General features: G+C 42.1%; 3 protein-coding genes across 6 annotated transcripts; all 3 read right to left on the bottom strand.

Annotated features, from left to right (window-relative positions):
- Positions 1–645: 645 nt before the first annotated feature.
- Positions 646–4,925, bottom strand: LOC103708741 (EIN3-binding F-box protein 1-like). Its single transcript, XM_039128755.1, has 2 exons — positions 4,369–4,925; positions 646–3,369 (listed from the first exon to the last, which is right to left on the bottom strand). The coding sequence occupies exons 1-2, from the start codon at positions 4,391–4,393 to the stop codon at positions 1,409–1,411; spliced, it is 1,986 nt and encodes a 661-aa protein (XP_038984683.1). The 5' UTR covers positions 4,394–4,925; the 3' UTR covers positions 646–1,408.
- Positions 4,926–11,320: 6,395 nt separating this feature from the next.
- Positions 11,321–13,146, bottom strand: LOC103708742 (26.5 kDa heat shock protein, mitochondrial). The gene is made up of 2 exons (XM_008793803.4): positions 12,671–13,146; positions 11,321–11,900 (listed from the first exon to the last, which is right to left on the bottom strand). Exons 1-2 carry the CDS (start codon positions 12,957–12,959, stop codon positions 11,509–11,511), a joined length of 681 nt encoding a protein of 226 aa, XP_008792025.2. The 5' UTR covers positions 12,960–13,146; the 3' UTR covers positions 11,321–11,508.
- A 1,322-nt stretch (positions 13,147–14,468) lies between these two features.
- Positions 14,469–19,938, bottom strand: LOC103708743. 4 transcript variants are annotated; one of them, XM_039128753.1, is made up of 6 exons: positions 19,830–19,938; positions 19,542–19,685; positions 17,417–17,675; positions 16,172–16,262; positions 14,951–15,017; positions 14,469–14,869 (listed from the first exon to the last, which is right to left on the bottom strand). In XM_039128753.1, the coding sequence occupies exons 2-6, from the start codon at positions 19,602–19,604 to the stop codon at positions 14,825–14,827; spliced, it is 525 nt and encodes a 174-aa protein (XP_038984681.1). In that variant the 5' UTR covers positions 19,605–19,685; positions 19,830–19,938; the 3' UTR covers positions 14,469–14,824. The 4 variants fall into 4 exon arrangements, with proteins under 4 accessions (XP_038984681.1, XP_008792026.1, XP_038984682.1 ...); XM_008793804.3 differs by having other exon boundaries at positions 14,469–14,834; XM_039128754.1 differs by having other exon boundaries at positions 17,417–17,670.
- Between the last annotated feature and the right edge of the window lie 523 nt (positions 19,939–20,461).

Raw genomic sequence — 20,461 nt, 5'->3', positions numbered from 1 at the left:
GAATACCTAGCATAATGCGGATACAGCAAGATTTAAGCGTTAGCCAAATACAACGTCAGTTTCCGCTGGCGAACACATTTACAACTGAAAATTGAAAATGAGAGGAAACATGGCTCGGTGTCCATAACAGTCGCACCATCAACAAAAGAAACTAATTCCCTTCTTTGCATAACCTCTAATGAAGAGTAGCTAAAAAGCCTAACAAGTTGGGTTCTAGTATCTACTCAATACTCGTTCCGTCCAAAACATAAGAGAATCCTTGCTGTCATTAAAAACATGAGATAACCAGCGAGTCACAACATACCGTAGACTGCCCTCCGGACGTTGGAAAGAAGAGAGAACCCAAAATCATACACCGGACTGCAACTTAAGTTGCTTTAGTTCATAAAAAATACCATACTTATGTCACATAAAAGAACCAGAATTTTATCACAGTTTCCTGCCACCGCGAGCAGCAAGTATCACTGAACAACATTCCGATCATTCTTTGAATGTCTCCCAATGTAAACCAGAATAACGGTGCAAAAATCCCCAAGTCGCACTGTAAGGTATTCCAAACCGGATGCAAGAGCAGAACTTCACATTCATAAAAAGCAGGACCAGAAAACATAAACTTCCGAACCAGTCTCTGAAAACACTAAACACTGGACATACAACATAAGAATTACTCACTTTAAGAAAGATTGCAAAGATTACAGTCCTCAACCATCAGCCTGCAAAAGTAGAGCTCCGGGAAAAAAACAACCAAACAAGGCTGTCATGGCACGCTCCAAGTATGTGCTGCCAAATAACCGAAGCCCCATAAACCTCAGGCAACCAAAAAGAACTGTGCAAAAGCAACCAGACAAGTCCAACACTAACAGAACCAAACAGATCCTACCCAGAGGACATGAGCCCAACCTGGAACAACACCTAGAAGACCTGATTGAAACTTCAGACACGAGCGTGTACTACCAATGAGGACCGGCTAAAACACCAGACAGAGCAGCCACAGATGCCACTGCCCCAGCGATACATAACCAGGACCCTCTAAAAAGGGGCACCTAGAAATGGCAAAAACAAGCAGAGATTCCAAGCACTATGAACCAGGGCTAGGCAAAGTTGTAATCTCAAGAACCGAGACCAGGCTAGAGGAAAGCTGTAGCCAATCAGTGGCAGCCAAACACCTCTGAAACAGGCTTCCCCTGTAAAAGAGGAGACCCTGCAAAAAATCAATACTGGCCAAAGGTCCCTGGAAAACAACCTAGTCCTGTGACAGAAGAAAGCCCACTGCCTATGACACGAGCCAAGAACCAACCGGAATTTTAAAACTGCTGATACTACCGCTGCTTTTATCTGTCATCTGGTGCTGGAGACCCCCATCAACCGACTGACCAAAGAATCTCCTGCAACCCATCTCTCCTTTGTACTAGTAAAGGATATCGCACCACCAGAGTTTCTCCTCCAGCGCTCCAATCCCTTGAGTACTGATCAGCTTACAGTTTTGGAGGTTCAGCCCGACCAAGGATCTGCCCATGTTTCCCAAGAGCGGCAGACTCTTTTGGGTCAGCTTAGAACAGCCGGCCAGAGAGAGGACTCGCAGCTTAAGCTGACTTGCAGATGCCAAGATTGCAACACCATAATCCCCAATCATGCACCTTGACATATCAAGATCATCGAGCAAAGAACAACTGTCAGCAATCACCAAGAGGCTCTTATCAGTAACCTTCTTACAGCCTTCAAGATTAAGCATCTGGAGAGTAGTTCCATGTGCCTTCACTAGTGCAGTAACAACAGCATCCGTCAGATCAACACAGCCACTCAAATTGACTGTAACTAATCCCGCCTCTGAACTCTCAATCAGAGGCAAAAGGCCTGCATCAGTGGCACCAACTAGGCCGCTCAAATCTACATGCTGCAACTGGGGGCAGATCTTCCCAACCACTGCTAAGCTAGCACCAGTGAAACCGGGGCAGTCACGGATGGTCAAGGATCGAAGAGACATGCATGAGGGGAGTGGAGCTGTGCAAAAACTTATATCCTTAACCCCCAAGCATTTCACCAAGGATAGTGCCCTTAACTTTTCATTGCAGTTCAGAAGACAGCCAAGAACACCAATTAGACTGATCCGGTTACACTCCTCCACATGCAGATTCTCCAGTGCCCTAGCTGTCATGGCAAAAGCTTTCAGGCCAGCATCTGACAGATGGCAGCACCTGCGGAGACACAGCTGCTTCAGATTCGGGCAACTCTTTGCAATGGCCTCAAGGCCCAGATCAGTAACCCCACGGCAAGAGTTGATCAAGATGGACTTCATGTTCTCCAAGCCAAAAGCATTGCCCATGACCCAGAAACCCCTCTCGCTCACGCACTGGAGACCCGTAAGTGCTAGATCAGCAACAGCCTTCCCATAGTGCCCAATGACAGCAAGAGACACATCAGTGATATTCACATTCTCAAGCCTTATCCTGGCCAGGAAAGATGAAGCTGCAGAGACCAGGCTTGCAACTCCTTGGTCACCAACAAGTGGGCAGTCCTTGATAACAATGGACTTCAGCTTTGGGCAGCAGCGGCCCATAGCCTGCAGGCACTCATTCCCTATGCTCAAGCAAGATTCTATCATTAGAGATGTCAAGTTGGGACACTTCTGAGCAACAGCTATCAAACCCTTATCTGAGATTAAAGGACACCGGCAGAGGTCAAGCTTTTCCAGCATAGGACATCCACTCCCAATCTCAGATAGGCCGATGTCACTGATGAAGGGAACATTCCACATCGACAGAACCCGTAGGGAAGGGCAACCACGGGCTACAGCAGATAGTCCAATATCGGTGACCGGACGAGTTGCATTGCTTCCTTCAATGTAAAGCTTACCCAGCCCACCATGGCCACAGGTGCCAACAGCCATAGCCGCAAGTCTAACATCTGTGGCATCCTTTGCTTTTAACTTCCGGGCAAGATAGCCAGTGCTCTCGAATTCCTTTTCCTCGTCCGTACTCGCAGAAGTGTTCAGATCAGGCAAAGGTTTCTTCAGAGTTTCACCACTGCTGGCGCCATTTTTCTTGTGAGCAGCCATCTCAGAAGCCCGGATGCTGCTCAGGAGCATAAGCCAACGCTTGGATACACAAGCAGAGTTGCTCCTCTCCTTATTTCCTGGCAACCGCCGGAGGATCTCGAAGAGGCACTCGTCAGGAAGAACATCGATGGAGCAGGGCTGCTGCTTTTGCTTCTCAGCGCCCTTCTCTCCTCCTTTAAAGATGAAAGGAGCCGTGATCCGTGACCTCTTGCGAGGCGGGAAGAAGACATCAACGTTAGAAGCGATAGACAAGAGGCAGCTCGAATCCATGAGGTTCGAGATGAGAGGTCCCTCAGAGCAGAGATCATCGGTTCCTGAGAATAAGAAAAAGGAAAAAGAACGGTGAGTTCCATGAATATCCGTGTACCTCTAACGTTTGCTACCGGGCTTTAAATAACAGAACAACAGGAAGGAGGAAGATGATGATGAAAACCGTAACTCCCTCCCAATCCCCCCGCCCCTCCCCTTCCTCCCAACAAAGAAAAAAAAAACACACACACACACAAAAACTATAGATCCATCACAGAGGAAGAAGGACCTTGACCTACAATTTTAGGTGATTCTCTACTTGATAAAACAACTCCTGGAGAAGAAGAGATCGGCATGTTTGAAAGCTAATAATCAAAAGCCACGAATACTAGACCTACAAATTCCAGATCTGCAAAACCGCATAAAGAAAACAAGTATCGATCTACGGTCCAGAATCGTCAAACAATCTCGAAAATGCCAAGCCGATCTGCACCAAAAGCAAGCGCAGGCAACAAAACAACTAAATCATCAGAAGAACAAACTTCAATCAAAACCAGAAACGTCAAAAATTACGAGAATCCCAAGCCGGTCCGCACCAAAGGCGTAGAGAAACAATTAAATCATCAGAAGGTGAAGAACAATCTTAAATCAGAACCCTAATATCAATCCAGAGGTATACAGCCTAAACCAAGTGCAAAGAGAAAAACAACGAAGTCGTAGAGGAGAACAAATCGACAGATCGGCCCATCCATCTTGAATTTCAAAACAAAAAAAACAAAAAAACAAAAGAAACATATGGAGAGAGAGAGGGCGAAAAAACGAAAAATCTAAAATAAAATAAGATAAATGAAACTGAGAGCGCGGAAAAAGGGAAAGAAAAGAGGGATAGATATTGTCAGAACAAATATTCGAGCAAGAACTTGAAAATCGGATGTAAGCTCGTCCGATAAGCAGGCAGAAACTCCTTTGAAGGCCTCAGGTCAAGCAAAGAAACAGATCTAGTTCTGGATCCAAAGCCCCATCAACAAGGAAGCGAGAGGAGGAAGGGAACATCCGGGGAATACCTCCATAGTTGACGAGCGCCGGCATCGCTGCACCCCCGAGGAGGAGCCGGAACCAACCACCGACGAAAACAAGAAAAGATCAAGAAGAAAGAGGAAGATCAGGAGGAAGGACACCGCCACCACAGGATCCGCCAATCCTTCGGCCGCTGAATGCATCACACGGCAAGAATCCCCGCTCTCATCGAAGAAACCCTAGTCCGATAGGATAGACAGGGCAAAAATCGGAAAAAAAAAAAATCACGATCCGAGGAGGAGGAAGAGGTTTGATGGTCTACCGGCTCTCCCCTTGCTGCTTTATTTTTCTTTTTATCAAAAGCGGGGAGGGTTGAGGGGGGATGGATTGATAGGATGAGATGAGATTGAGATGGCGACAGGAAGGGACGAGGAACGGACGGATTCGATTTCTAGGGCGTAGAAGAGTACAGTAGAGAGTACAGGAGAGAGAAAGAGAGAGTGATGTTGTGTACAAGTGGCCGCCCGCCCGACGAGAGAGAGAGAGATGGGCACAAATGATAGTCACCACGTAATCGCCCAGGTGCATCGCATCCGTTCCGAAACCACCGTTTCCTCCTCCTTCTCTCTCTCTCTCTCTCTCTCTCTCACGCACCACCTAACCAGCGCTCTTTCTATTCCCCCTCATCCGGTTGGTTCGTCCCCCCCATGCTGAGCCATTCGATATTCCGTTTTTCCCTTTTCTTTTTTTTTTTAATTCCATTCCGTTCCTTTCTGGCCCCCGCTCTCCTCGTTGTTTCTCTCCCAGCTGCCTCGTCCCCCGTTTTGGTCCTCGGTGTCCCAAAATGATTGACGTGGCCTCTTTCCCCTCGTGGAGCAGGTGGATCCCAGGACTCCTACTGGTCGGTCGCAGAACTCGCGCAGCGGCGAAAGTCTCTGCGGAGTCATCCGATGAAAAAAAGAGAGTGAAACAGGGGCGAGATTTCTTTTTCCCCTCTCTCTATCCATTTTATTTTTCTATGGCCAGAGCGCCCGCGGGGGGAGGAATCTGGGCTCCCAACTGGCTTCCAGGTTCAAAGAATTCAAAGTTGGCAGGGAGGATGGAAGGTGATAGCCTTCAAATCACCATTTCGTTTTGCCATATAAGACTGCGAGACGACGACTCCCTCCACATGGTGGAAAACTGGAGCAATTGGAGAGCGAGCACCCGGGTCTTCCTCTACACGCGGTTTGTTGCGCTGCGTTGCGTTGCTGGACCAAGCTTTTAGTTTAGTTTAATGTATCATCTGGGGGGTATTTGAATGGCGATGGACCTCGTGTTTTTTTTTTCTTTCTTCTCGTCTATGATACTGGCACGTCCATGCGTCTACGTAAGCACAGATGACTCCTTTTTATATGTTTATATATATACAGTCCACTAGTAACGATAGCATAATTTGCACCTTATGATGAGAGAGAGATGCTACCGGCAACAGTTTTGGTAGCTGTGCTCGTATTCCTCTCACAGGGAATCAGCCTGCAAAATGGCTTGCTAGGCAATACAATTCGTGCTGACTTTCTGCTCAAACAAGGAGATCGACTATCTGTGGCCATCTCTGGCCTCATTGCTGATGTATATGGAGGGGGTTAAGGGACTAGTGTACTCTGATGCGATGTAGTAGCTTTTTTCGCTTTCTTTTAGTTTCAACTGGTCGCTGCTTATGTACCAAACAAAAAGTAAATGGAGGGGAAAGCCGCCAACTCCAGCATGCCTACTAATTTATACCAAGAATATTTTGTATAGAACAATAAAAACACCGGACGATAAATTTGAAGTCCTCATGACATGGTGGAAAAATGTAACCTAAATGATATGGTCTAAATCCAACATGCCGATCACAAGTTAGCACTTAAAAACTCTATATAAGGAAAGCCAAGAGACAGTTCTCCACTTAACTTGAGATTCTAATTTCTAAAGAGCCCAACTCGAGCAGATCAGAGCTCCTCAGCTATAAAAAAAGGCTCAAAACTATAGGTACGAACATAAACAGCAAGCTCTCCACTTTCTCTCCTCCTTTGTCTTTTCCATATCTTGTATTTTCCATCTGACTTAAGTATCGGTGGATCCCTGGCCGGATTATCTCTGATGACCTCCTTATTCTCCTCTTTGTGTGCAAATTGGTGCTTTGTCTTCCATCACAACAAATCGATCGACACCCTCAACATCGTCATATCATCAAGCCTCCTTCACTTTGTGTGCAGATCAGCTCTTCTTTTTTCATTGTAGCAGATTGATCAATACCCTCCACATCTCCAAATAGGCAGACCAGGTTTTGGTAGTAACATAAAAATCATACAAACCTCTAATTCTATTGGCCATGCAGAAAAGAGTTCTGGCTTCACTTTGAAGGATCCGAATTTTTCTCTTTTTTTTTTTCATGTTCTGAACACAAATTGCAATATCTTTTTTTCTTTTGAGGCAACTACAAACTGCTGGTATACTAGAATTACTACTCCAGTAAAATGTATCAAGACTTCTGGTTTTCATTCATCAAAAGGTAGAATGAAAACATATGGTAATCCTTACATTGGGGGTGTTAGGTTTACGCCTTAAATTATATAAAACACTTAAGTTGCCTTTTAATTATGTATCAAAATAGTAGAAGTTCATATCACATTACTCTTGGCATTAGAAATGTATTGACATTAAATATGTACATGCTCATATCGCATAATTCAGCTCTTGCCTCTTGGCTTCTACCGTTCTGCTGGAAGAGTTTGAACTGCAGTCAGATTTACACGCCTGTCAAATAATTTCATATAAAAATAGTACTCAGTGCTTCGTAGCTTCTTGAGATAGTATTAAATGCTCGTTATGTTTCCTTATTATGGCATATATTTGTGTGCATACTCGTCAAGGATTGTCGAACGAGCATAAATGATTAAAAACAGATCTGACCTTCAAACTTAATGACATGAAATCTTTTGTTGTACGCATCAAGATTTTGTTCTTCTACTTATCCGAATATGGTAAGAGGTACCATTCTTATTTCATCCGCTTGGCCAATTTTGATAGCAAACCTATTCGACTGAATTTCGGATCGCAGTTGGAGCGCAGCTTGGATGACCCTAAGATCAGCAGAAACCGAATTGAACTAGCTAGCTGAGGTGAGAGAAAGTTAGTCTCCTTCGAGAACGGCCTGCAAGAAGTTTGTTTGCCAGATAGTTTCCAGCGGAAATTCTCTGATGCCTAAATTGGGATAGAGAAGCAATAGTATGGAAAGGAGAGTGTTTCATCAAAATAGAGTTTTCTATAAGTAAACAAACAACCTATCTCATATTGCTTACATGAGATCCCCCGGACTTTCCTTCTATATAGGGTAGTATATTATGTCGTTACTTGAGTTGATGTAACGTGCGCCAGTAGCCAGACAACGACCAATCATACATTTACGATATAGGTATTATTTCGTGTGAGCGGCGTACGGTACTAATTGCGCATCAAATGCAGAGCTGCCAAAACTACTGGTTGCTGGAATTGTTAGTCCTTGTCGGCACTTGTTAATTGGCTCCTTGGCTAATCAGCACCTCGGCTGGCTGCTCCTCAGCTGGGGCCGAAGTTGTTTACCTCAGTTTATACAAAAGTCAACGAGGTTGGTCCGATCCGAGGTTGAGGTGTCCAATATTATCTCTATCAAAACTTCAATGATATTTATTGTTAGCAACGAAAAATAAATTTAGGAGTTAGTATTTTGATCAACTACCTTGGAATTGCTCGAGCCCTTTGGGAATCACAATGGTTTCAAGTGAAAAAGCTATCATAATCTCCACTGGATTTTTTCTTCTTTTTTTTTTTGGTGTAAGAATTGCATGCCATGTACCGTCTTGGATTCATTTATGATAAAGGAATCTCTATCTGATGCTATATTCTGCTTATAGACAAGGTTATATGTAAGTTATTAATTTATAGAAAGTAGTAAAATAGTACGTAAACTTTCCTAAGATCTGCATCGTCTTGTAATTTGTTCAAAATGAACTTTATTCTCGCTCCCTCTGCTTGAACTGAAGTGCTTCAGTCATTTTATTGATCAAGATTTTCATCTGAAATTTTTGGTAGAACTTCTTTAGTTTCGAACAAAACTGTTCAATATTGACAAGCATACATGGTTGAGAGTATAGATATGTTACTCAAAGAAATTAATAAATTTTGATGAAATTAATAAATTTGAAACAAGGTGGAAGATATCAAAAATTACCTAAGGTCATATTATTCTGATTGTATGCTGTTGGCTTGCTAGCTCTACAAAATTCTGGTTGTATGCTGTGGGCTATTGCATAATGCTCGTGTTTGTCTGATATTTCTCCAATCTTTTTCTTTTTTCCAAATTGATGTCATTGGATATTTATTTTCAACTATCTGAAATGTTGGTGGAATAAGAGTAACGGCTGCATTTGACATATAGTAAAAAAGGAACCCTGCGCAATGATCGACTATATATATATATCTTTGCCTAAAATTGTTTCCTGAATTTGCTTTCCCTATGCCGTATCAGGTGAAACACTGCTAATTTTTGCTAATTAAACCATAAAGAAAATTTGTAATTTCAACGCCTGCATGTTCATCACCAAAAATCAGTCTTGTAATTTGCATAGACCATCTTCAGATAAATTTGGCGAGCTTCATATAACAATCTTAGTTTTAAGGTATAACTTCCTCCTGGTTTGATCTCAGAAAGTTCTTGATGCCTTTTCATTTCCATCTGCCTGCAAGATAATCATAGAAAATAAAAGAAATTAGTATCGGATGACAAAATTCAAGAAAAAGATTTTTTTTTTCATTTCATATAATATATATATATATATATATATATATATATATATATGAAAAGCACCTATCTTGGAAATTATTAGTAATAAGCAGATTTCTATGGTAACTGTTTATCGATAACATTTCGTGTAATAGATTTGTAAGTAGTTTCTCTGCCAATATATAGGTTTTATTAGAACTCTTGTTGATGCTCTGCTAGTTCCTCTTGACAGCGCAACAATATAATTGCCCATGAGAAAATACTGGTTTATGTGAGTAAAGGGTCTGCCCTTGTGCATGGTTAGGTGTCAGTGTGTCACTGGACAGGGACTTGTTTTCTTTTTAAAAGTGGATTGGAAATTTTTATTCTCCGCAGGCAGCAATAGTATACATGGAAGAAATACCCTTTTTTCCTTTATGCAGTCCAGCTGCTACTTCAGCATCAAATATGCTGTTTTGGAGATCCCTACGAAGTAGACGTATTCGATAGATAATCCAGAGGAAGGATCTAAATTGCATAGGCTCCATTGCTTGGAAGAAAGAAGCAGCACTTTTTTTTGGTGCAAAAGAAGCAATACTTAGCAAGACATTTATGAACGCCTCTTTGTTGTCTTTACATTCTGCTTGCTGGAAATCTTCAGCCATAGCATCATAATATTGCTCCTGCAATAGCCTGCAGTTGTTGGTTCACAATACACCAGTAGTGTAGCACCGTGTCGCCTTAATGCGTGCGCCATTATTCGATATAATGATGCCTCTTCTAGACATTCTAAAATGCTATCATCGAGTTCCAAGAGATCACGCATTGTCGAGCAGAATGGCGAAAACTTGGATATCTAGTGCCAGTAATCGAGCAATGCCGGCAAATAATATCTTTCACCATGACAGAGATTTTGCAACAATAATTCATCCAATTGCATCCTTCGACTTTCTCCAAATCCAAAATCCATCCTTGTCATGCCGCACACGGTGCTCAGGAAGTTCTCTTATAGATGCTGCCTTGCCTCATCGTCAATCTGACTACTCGAGGCATTGTCATTTGTGAGAACGCCTCGTAAATCTTGATCTTCGAGGAATCCCACCATCTGCGTGCTAGGCAAATGGAAACCCTAATGTTATCATGGATGGATAGATTTCACTACTCGAGCAAAACCTATGTATTCTCTGCATTGCATTGCTTCTGGTGCCGATATCCATCTTCCAGCTCGAAATTGTTCAATTTCATCAATCTCACCTCTCTCACTGAACAAGAAGCGACTCGATTAACTAACATAGCCTTGCATACGTTCCGCCTGATCAAATCCTGCATTGTGACGCTTGTAAATGGGATAAGAATTTTCTCCTTTTTTGTGTATTCAGAATAAGGACGTGGGTAATGATTTTTGTAGCAACCTTTATTTGTCACACATGAATTTGTCTTATGGAGGTAAACTAAGCTCGTTTAGTTATGGGATCGACCATATACCCATGCGCGCTGGTAAACCAAAACTGGCCGCGCATCCAAGGTTGCAAAATATCTTTGCAGAATTCTCCTTCTGAATGAGAATTATCTAGGTCCTCCAATCAATGGAGCCAACATTTGAGGACCAAGCAGAGCGGTCCATTATTGTAATCACAACCGTCCGCACAACCATTGCGTCCATGATCATGAAAACCCCATACATACGTGCGATACATTTATCTTTGGACGGTTATGATTGCAAGATTGGAATCTCCCAGATTTAGAGAGAGCCCTAACTCAAAACATTATTTCCATTCATGCACGCCTGCCTGCCTGCCTGCCTTCTTTCTGAGGCAAAGAGAGGGAAACCCGCATGCGCTATAATTATTTGGATCCCAGTATCTAGGGATGAACAGCCAAGATTCAAATCCGAAATCATTGATGATCCCTCTCTCTCCTGGAATCCAATGGACTATTTAAAATTTGCCCGAATGTAGACGGAGGTTCGGGCCGGGTCAAAATCAACCCTCAAGAGGCGAGGTGGTACAGAATAAAAGGTAGAATTAGCTCTCCGGATCTATAGAGAAAAAAAAATAGGAATGAAAAAATAAACTTTTAAAAAATGAGAAATAAAAAACCTACACCTTCCTCGCGTCGCCAGACAATTTATTGGCCACAAATCCCTACTAGAAGACAAAGGAGATGTTCCGTGGAGCAAAACAGGGCATTATTTCCAGGGAAACGCTATAAAAGGAAAATTATGAGAAACGAAATAAGGACACAGTTGAACCTCCAGCACGAACACTTCATTTATCAAGAACATCAGCCAGAAACAGCTTAAAAGACAAAAACACCCAAAACGTTGGTACTTTCTCACATAAGCGTTGCTACGTAGCCTGGAATGAGGAACATGTACTGTAACATGTCGCAACCGCAGAACTGCTGCGACAAATACAAGATGCTACTGGATTTTGACCTCTCTAACATTTCGTTTCTTCTCTTCGTTCCTAGGTATAGTAATGCAGAGAATCCCATCTTTAACCTCCGCCTTGATCTCTTCCACTTTGGCATCATCCGGCAACAGTAAGCTAGTATTGTAGTATCCGTATCTTTTGGAGTACCAACCACCCTCCTCGTCAGAGTCATCCTCTTCCTCCTTGCGCTCTCCTGTGATCACCAGAAATCTATCTTCCACTGTGATCCTCATGTCTTCCTTCCTTAGCCCCGGCACCTCATAACGTAGTTTGTAGCAGTCTTTGACTTCCTTCATACGACCAAGGAAACGAGAGGGTGCCCAGTTCTCCAATAATCTATTCAAATTCTCGGACACTTGCCATAGTGCGTTCCCCAACCCTACCGGACAGAGAATAGATTTCACAAAAAAACAAAAAACTTAAAAGAAATTTCGTATGCGCGCATTCAATTGTATAACAATTACAGCATAGCGATTGGTTTTCAACCTTCTATAGTGGCATGTGCCTTAATACTTTACGATGTCCATGTCATGGGTTCAAGACTGATTTCCTTTTTCAGCCATCAACTAAAAAAAATTGGAAAAAGGGTCGCAAGGGTTTTTCTTTTTCTAGTTCCTTTTCAAATATTTCGTTGAGGATTCAGGATTTTTTTGTGTGTGAGATTTTGCCTTAAAATGTATAAGAGAGGAGGATAGATTAGAAAAACAAACAAACAAATACATATCTTCGCATCCCTCAGCTGCAACACACAAACCAATCTACACCTAGTAATAAAGTGTTTTAATTCATTCGTTTGATAGAAGCACAGTCGACAAAGCATCGTACGAGACATAATTTTAACAATTACGGAGTTTTATGGTGGTCTTCGTTCTCCGTTCTTCTGATTTTTATATTCTCAGTCCAAATTTGTCCGATACGACGCAGAAACACTAGAGCAACAGCGCAACACCAACCAAGGCCGGACAAAATGATGCTGCCAAGACCTAATCCTCATAGTAACGATGGATCTGAGACCGTTGGGTTAGTTCTGAAACTCTCGTAACACGCTCCCAGGATGTCAATGCAGTAGTGATGCTATATGGATATGCCGCTAAAATTACCAAAGCACAAAAAGCGAGGTGTAAGCAGACATGCATACAGAAGATATACCAATGTTGTGGAAACGGAAGGGAATGAGGTCCCAGGGCTGGCTCGAGAGCAGCCCACTTCTGCGACGAGCAGGAGCCGATGATGACTCCGCCGGCGCGACCTCCCCGCCTTTCTTCTCGTCTTCCCGTTTTGGAGAAGAGGGATGATCGGGGACAGCAGAATACGAGGAAGGCGCTCCGAAATCAATATCCATGCTGCCTCCCCGAGCGGTACTAACCGCAGACAATGGGAAGGAGCGCCGGCCGCGGAGGAGAGGGGTGCTACTCAGACACATACGAGCCAGAGCCATTCGTGCAACACAACAGCACCAAGAAGTTTCAAGCCGAAGAAGCTGTAGCTCGCTCGGACTCCCTCGGCGGCAGAACAAGATGAGAAGGGAGGAGGGGACGGACACAAGCGATTCCTGATGCTTTGCTGCTGCTTGTTGCGAGGTGAGGCTGAGAGCCGCCCAAATATATAACGCAGCAGGAAAAGGGTTGGGGGAAGCATGGAGTAGAGAGTAAGAGAGGGATCCAGAAGGGAAGAGAAGAGAAGAGAAGGGCCCGGAACTTTCTCAGCATTGAAGATGATGGAGGACCCCTCAATCATCGTCATCATCAATTATTGAGAACTTAAGAGAGCAAAAAGGTCCAGCACAACGGGAGCTACATGCAGAGCGTTCTGGAACGAACCAGAATAGGCATCATGCCCGCAGCAAGCGTCTCGTATCGCATCGTCTTGATAAGCTCATCCGTTTCGACGGTTTTTAGATTAGCGCTGCCGGTTCGCCTTGACCCGACTGATTCAATAAATAAATACTTCCTTAATTTTCTCTCTCTCGTGGTTGTAGACAAATCAGACCAACCTTTCATACATCGCACCAATTAACGCCAACACACTCTATCCCGACAGTTAGGACAAGGGATAGGAGAAAAAGAAAAGGAATGCGAAGATAAGAGAAAGGAAGAATCCCTTCCATCCAAGAATAACGGTTGTAGATAAATCAGACCAAACTTTGATACATCGCACCAATTAACGCCAACACACTCTATCCCGACAGTTAGGACAAGGGATAGGAGAAAAAGAAAAGGAATGCGAAGATAAGAGAAAGGAAGAATCCCTTCCATCCAAGAATAACGGTTGTAGACAAATCAGACCAAACTTTGATACATCGCACCAATTAACACCAACACACTCTATCCCGGCAGGTAGAATAAGGGATAGGAGAAAAAGAAAAGAAATGCGAAGATAAGAGAAAGGAAGAATCCCTTCCATCCAAGAATGCCGAAGAGGAAGAAAAAAAAATTCTCGAAAAGAATAAAAAAGAAAAATTTCCCTATCTTTAGAGAGATGGGTAGAAAAAAAAAAGTTTGGAGAGAAATCCCTTCATCTCCCGTACCTTTTTCTCTCTCTTGACTTGCCAACGATATTAGCCCCTTTTTTTTTTATCTTCTATTCAATTTCTGACCAAACAAGAGAGAATGAACTTTTCTCTTGCCCATTCCAGCTTCCCTCTCCCTATTGCATTCCATCCAAACAGGCCTGCCAATGGCAGCAGGCATTCTCCAGTATATCGCATTCTCCAATTGAACCAACATTAACCCGACCCGACCTGGCAAAAAGCTGGGTATGCCATCACAGGATTCTGAGTCCAACATCGTCGACCATAGTGGAAAACTATGGACACCCGCATCAGAATTTCTAGCAGAAGCCAAATCTCCTTCCGACACTCTGGCACGACAATACTGGGGCACACATCACTGGTTGGACGGCAACGTGGATCATAGATTCAGCATCAGCAAAGTGATTTCTACGTGCATGCCATGAAATAGCTTTGTGCCGAGCAGAAGGTGATGACACCAGTCTAGCAACTTGTCAATCGGTGAAACATACAATAAGGCTAAGCAGGGCGAAGCCCTGCTCTAAGGCTCACGACAATGCTGAAGAGATAACTTGCTACAAGAGGATGGAGGACATTAAGAAGAGAATAACTATAAAGATATCAGCGGTAGCATACATATAACAATTGATGTGGAAGGGATACCCTTCGTCCGTAGCACTATCGAAGTCCATCTCCAGGAGTCCCCATCTGCTTGACGGTCCACACAACATCTAAAGAAACTTGTTTTGCCTAATCATACATACCCTCCTGCTCCCAGACGTCCACAAGGAAATCTACCATCTCCTGCCACCACAAGAAGCAAGCCCCCCCCCCCACCCCCCCCCAAAAAAAAAAAAAATCAGACTCTGGAAATGCTATCCAGTTCTACAACCTAATGCATCGCAAATTGAACGTCTTACAGATAGAGGGATGGGCTGTGGAAATGGCTTGTTGGTCCCCAGCAAATTGTCATATGTCGCATCCCAACTGCAGTCACAGATGTTGAAGAATTTGGTACAAGTATAAGAAATCTAAAATGGAGCTGAGAAATTGGCAGTATACTCTCTCTCTTTTTTTCCGGTTCCAGGAAATCTTCCTGATCTTTAGCAGCTCGTGATCATAATTCAAGACAACAGCTAATGATCAAATGATCTGTATGATATAGGATCAGTAAAATGCAGCCAATTTTACAGATGTAGTCTTGCTTAGACAGGAATCAAGGAGCTCTTCCAGATTGTCTAAAGTTGGCAGGGCACTATACACCAAGGAAGTTGGCGACCACCAATAATATTACCAAATCAAACTACAGGGTACTAATGGCGTCACCTAGCTGATACACAACAACAAAATAGCTTTCTTAGATCTCTCAGAGCAGGCCTTATTGCCCAGATCGTAGGTCAACTATAAACGCATAAAAGACATTGCATTTTGGTTTTCATGTTAAGCTAGCATGAGAACAACAATTTTTACAATTATTTTTTGTTAACATGTAACTGAAGACAGCATTCGCTGAACAGGTCAATATGTGATGCTGATGGGAGGAATAAACATATGGTGGAATGATTGAAAAAATGACGTGTGAATTGAGTGTACTTTGCTGGCTTCAACTCTCTTATATAACATGCAAGGGATTGATAAGCGTTTATTACAGGCATAGGTGCTCTGGGGTAATCACTGCAGTAAAGAGCAGCATGCAACTAATTTGGCAAAGCCTCCTTAACCTTCATTAGTGATCATCAACAAAAGGACCAAATAAAATCCTTGAACAAATTAGCATGCTTATGTCTCCTCAGGGAGAGCGCATTAAAAACCCGAAAAGAGCAAAAAATAAACACACGTCAAGTGATATCAGCAAGTTCACTAGCAATAAATTTTGTTTTTACCGGAAAAACCTCCGATAATTGTTTCTGGCTTAAGTAATATAAGTTAAAAAATTATAGCGAACATCGCCAAAGCAGTCTCAAATCAGTATTGGCTCTAGGGTACTACAAGTAAAGATATGCAGGGATATGAATAAATTTCAGAAAACTATTGTGGCTGCCAGCTTATTTACTCTAGATCTGCTGAGCAAGAAATAATATGATGCAGATAATCGTACAAAAGTACTTAATCTAGCATGAATATAGAGTATTGACACATACCTTAATCTGGGTTCCCGGACCTGTTGCGGCCGGGTCTCAGGCCTTCTATTTCCAGTCCATTGCTGTCTGGTTTGATTCCAGAGAAGAAGACCTGCAATATACATGTTCCAAATGCTAAACATACAAAGCATAGATACATCTATTTCCATAGTGTCAGCAAGCACATAATATCTTCCCTGCTTCTTGAGTAGCATTTATAACAAAAAATCATGCCATTTGCTTGCGCGATTTTTAACCCAAACTAACATTATTTCGGCAACAAATTTAGCCTAAAATTTGCCAGAGAAGTTCATGTAACACATCTCATTTGGTTACCTTACACTTTGATGCTTCCCTCTCCATCTGCAAACATTTAATTCAATAATGCTGAGGGAAAGATATACAATGACAGTTCATAGACTATAAAATGAGGAGGCGAAGCATGTAAACACAAAAACTACAAGAAACTTTAAAGAACATGACCATGTTTTTCAGTGATAACAGATTGTAATCTTTTCTAGTCAGATAAAAAGGACTCTAGCTTTCCGCTGATATTTATTTTATATTGGTCATCAAGATACCAACAACACAGAATTTAGAATGAATGACAAGCACCAATTCCTCTTAGAGGAATTTCTATTGGTATTCTTTATTTATTTACCATGATTAACCTTTCCCTTGATTACTCTTCACATTAATTCCATTCAACATGCCAATAACTTCAAAATTCTAGGACAGAAAAAGGATGCGAAGAGCAAAGCGAACAGGTAATGACTAAGTACCCTTGCTACAAATGTTGCATAGATACGGATACGAGAATCAGATTCGGGCACATATCCAAGTATCTGACTTGGCAAGAAGGGAAAAAAAAAAGGAGATAGGGATATATAGGATAAATTATAATGTTAACTAAATTATATTTTTAATCTTCTTTACTCAAACATCAAAAGTAAATATTAAGAAGATATTATTTGTTAAGGTCTTTCAATATACATGTTTCTCATTCGGACTTTCCAATTAACCTAAGAATATAAGAAAAATGATCCTTGACCAATGACCCAAAAAAAAATACTCACTTATAGCATGAAAATGGAGGGTCAAATTTATCGTTGGAAGAGTTCAAGTCTCTTTAAAAGTGGCAATCATAGAACTTTATAAGCATCCGAGCATGGGTTTTTAGAGCTGAACACGAGTGCCTAGGTAGCACAGCCTGCTACACCAAGTAAAATTAGCAATACAAGATCTAAAGATTAAATTTTCATTTACCATGATTCACAAATTCAGAAGCGTTGCTGGCGCTTCCTGCTCCATGGTGATCAAGGTTTTGCACTGATGTGCTAATTGAAGATATGCTCCTCTGAGACTGCACTCCACTGTTTTCCATCTCATGTGTGCTCGTACTCCAAAAATCCTCAGACACGCTGGTTTTTTTAATAGTCCGGCCTTGGATTTTCAAACCCTTTGAGGGCTCATCCACTGCAATAATTGGAGTGGGCTTAGCACAGCATCCAAGACAACCTCTGCTCTGTTACAAATCAGGTTTAACCATGTAAACAATTAGAATCAGTTTCAAGAAACAAAATTCATAGAGATAAAATATATAACAGAAAGGAAAGAAACATCATAGAGGCATTTTCTTCCTGAGTTTCTAAAATAAGCATTTTTTACATAGTCCTTAACTATCTTTATATGACTCATATCATAGAAGAAGTGTCAAGATTAAAGAAATAAGAAAATCCTGGTCTGAGTTTTCCTGTGCCAAGCGGCCTGCCTCTACACCTCAAACTCTTACTCAAATCAGTGGGAAAAAAAACTTAGTTGCCCTTAATTTCAAAAAAATGAGAATATAAAGAATGTAATTCGCTCATGGAGTATCACACTATCTTTATCCTAGAAGGCAAACAAGAAGTGGCACCTTATGAAATCCCATGATATGGAAATTTGAAATCAAGCAAGCACCACCCATCACTTGTTCACCTTAAAAGACCGGAGTCCAAAATATATCAAACTGTTCCAACATCCCTAACACAATATTCTGGAGACCGAACTGATTTTTGCAAAATGCAAATAATAAAGGAATAATATGAGCCATTCTGAAAGGTTGTAAGGTATTAAGCAAGCCTAAGAAAGCTTGTCAAATTTATGTGAGATTTTCATCATGACACATTCCAATGTTTCGCATGGGCCACCACAAAGACTTTAATTGCTCAGAAAATTGCATATTGCCAGCATGTCGAAGCATATGGCATAGAATACCTGACCCTCCAATCAATTTTTATGTGATTGCATATGACTATGATGATAGATGATAGAAAATCATTGAACGAGAGTTTTCTATTCTCCCCATATCCCCCCAAAGGATGTTGTGAGTACAATTTTTTGTTGATAATAGAAAGTATGTTGCCATGGGTACAAGTATAAAGAATCATTAATGACATTATATAAGGTATTATGAACTCCTGAGATACTATTCAAAGCAATGGTATGAACAATAACACAAACAAAATGATCTGTAAAAAAATGTTGAAAGAAAATCATTGGTACACTGGGAGAAGTTGCATAGAGATTACCAATAGCATGCATTAACTATAAAACCTCTACTTGGAGTCCTCAGTATCGATTTAAAACCAAACACCTCCCATGAACATGAAATTAGAACATATATTTTACTAACATCTAAACAAGCGCCAGGAACAGAAAAAACCTAATTTCCTGAACCCAGAACGGGATTTGATTAAATCCGTCCAGAATATTGTGATGATGCTCTTTTTCATCTGGCGTGCATGATCATAGTCAAGTGGATGAAACGTGGCATATGCTATGAAAAAAATACTATCTCGGAGTATGCTTCTACGTCTAAATGAATACTGAAATCATCAAAGATGATCTGATCTGGTACAAGATATATATTATAGGATGCACGACGCAACCTTTGATAGCAATCTGTAACTGCTTCTCGTTACATGTTTAATATAGGATTTCACTAATTTCATGACCGAGCTTAAAAGAGTTGCAACGAAGAACCTATCGATCCATCTTAAACTGAGAACAGAGACCCATCTTGCCCCGAGACTCTCCATGAAAACCCGCACCCCAAAAAACGAGGAAATCGACTTCATTCCAGACCAAGTCCTCCTCCCCGTCAGCATATATGCCACAATCGTCCAGGAAGATAAACCAAGTTCTACTGAAGAAGGTTTCAACAAAAGCACAGAATTTATTTTTTGGTTTATCTTTTCGTGAAAAAGGAAGGCACGGAAACTACGAAGATTCTTGGCGTTTCGCTTCGAAGCCAAGAAAGCCGAGATCCAGAGGCAAAGGAAAGAAGAAGAAGAAGAAGAAGAAAACGGAAGAGATCGGGTGAGAGAGAAGAGGAGACGATCCTACTTACCCCATGCAGGCGAGAAGCTGGGCGACCCAAGAACAGACGGATCTGCTGAGAAGCATCTAGCATCCGGCCCGAGACCCACCGTCCACGACCACCGCCGGATCTCCGCCCATCATTCCAGGTCCGGCAGGGGAAGATTGGTTGGTCCTGCGATCGGATCCAGGAAAGGATTTAGATCTACATTTAGGGCAAGGGGGAATATGTCGGCGGTAACTGAACCCCGGTATCCAGAGCTTTAATTAAAAAAAAAAACTCAGATAATTCCAAAGTAACGAAGGAAGGGAAACGAACAAAGAGGATAATTGCTCCCGCCTTCCTTCCCTTTGCCCGCGCTAGTTCTTCGATTTGGGCTTGGCCCTGCCCTATTTATTTGTCTGTTTTCTTTTTTTCCAAATCGTTGTCGCCACAAATATTTTCCTTTTTTTAGAGCAAATATTTTTGAAATAGAAAAAATATTTTTAGCGGCTCAGTTGACGTGTGAACCAACTATTGGTTGTTAGGTTGGCCCGCGGAGCGCAGGACCCTTTCCAGACGGGTAGTTCTATATACACCCCCCCTATTGCTCAGGACACCCCCCAAAAACCAAAAAAAAAATACCCAATCTAACCTTTAGTGTAATTACCATATTGCCCTTAAAATTTTCTCATACACCCCCCCTTCCTCCTCCTCCGTTTCGTTTTGAAAAGAAAAAAAAAAAAACACCCCTCAAACCACCCTTAAACCCCTCCTCCCCCGTTCCCCCTTCTCCCTCTCGTCGCCGGCATTCTCCCGATCTCCGACCACCTCGCCGGCTTCTCCCGGAACCACCTCGCCGGCTTCTCCCGAAATTTTTTTTTTTCACGGTTCGTGCTCCGTTCGGCACTGGATCGCCGAACAAAAGGCTTCTGTTCGGCTGAACAGTGCCGAACAGAAGCCTTCTGTTC

The sequence above is a fragment of the Phoenix dactylifera genome, chromosome 8 (assembly GCF_009389715.1).
Source record: "Phoenix dactylifera cultivar Barhee BC4 chromosome 8, palm_55x_up_171113_PBpolish2nd_filt_p, whole genome shotgun sequence".
Classification (NCBI taxonomy): domain Eukaryota; kingdom Viridiplantae; phylum Streptophyta; class Magnoliopsida; order Arecales; family Arecaceae; genus Phoenix; species Phoenix dactylifera.
This window is presented reverse-complemented; position numbering and strand designations above follow the sequence as displayed.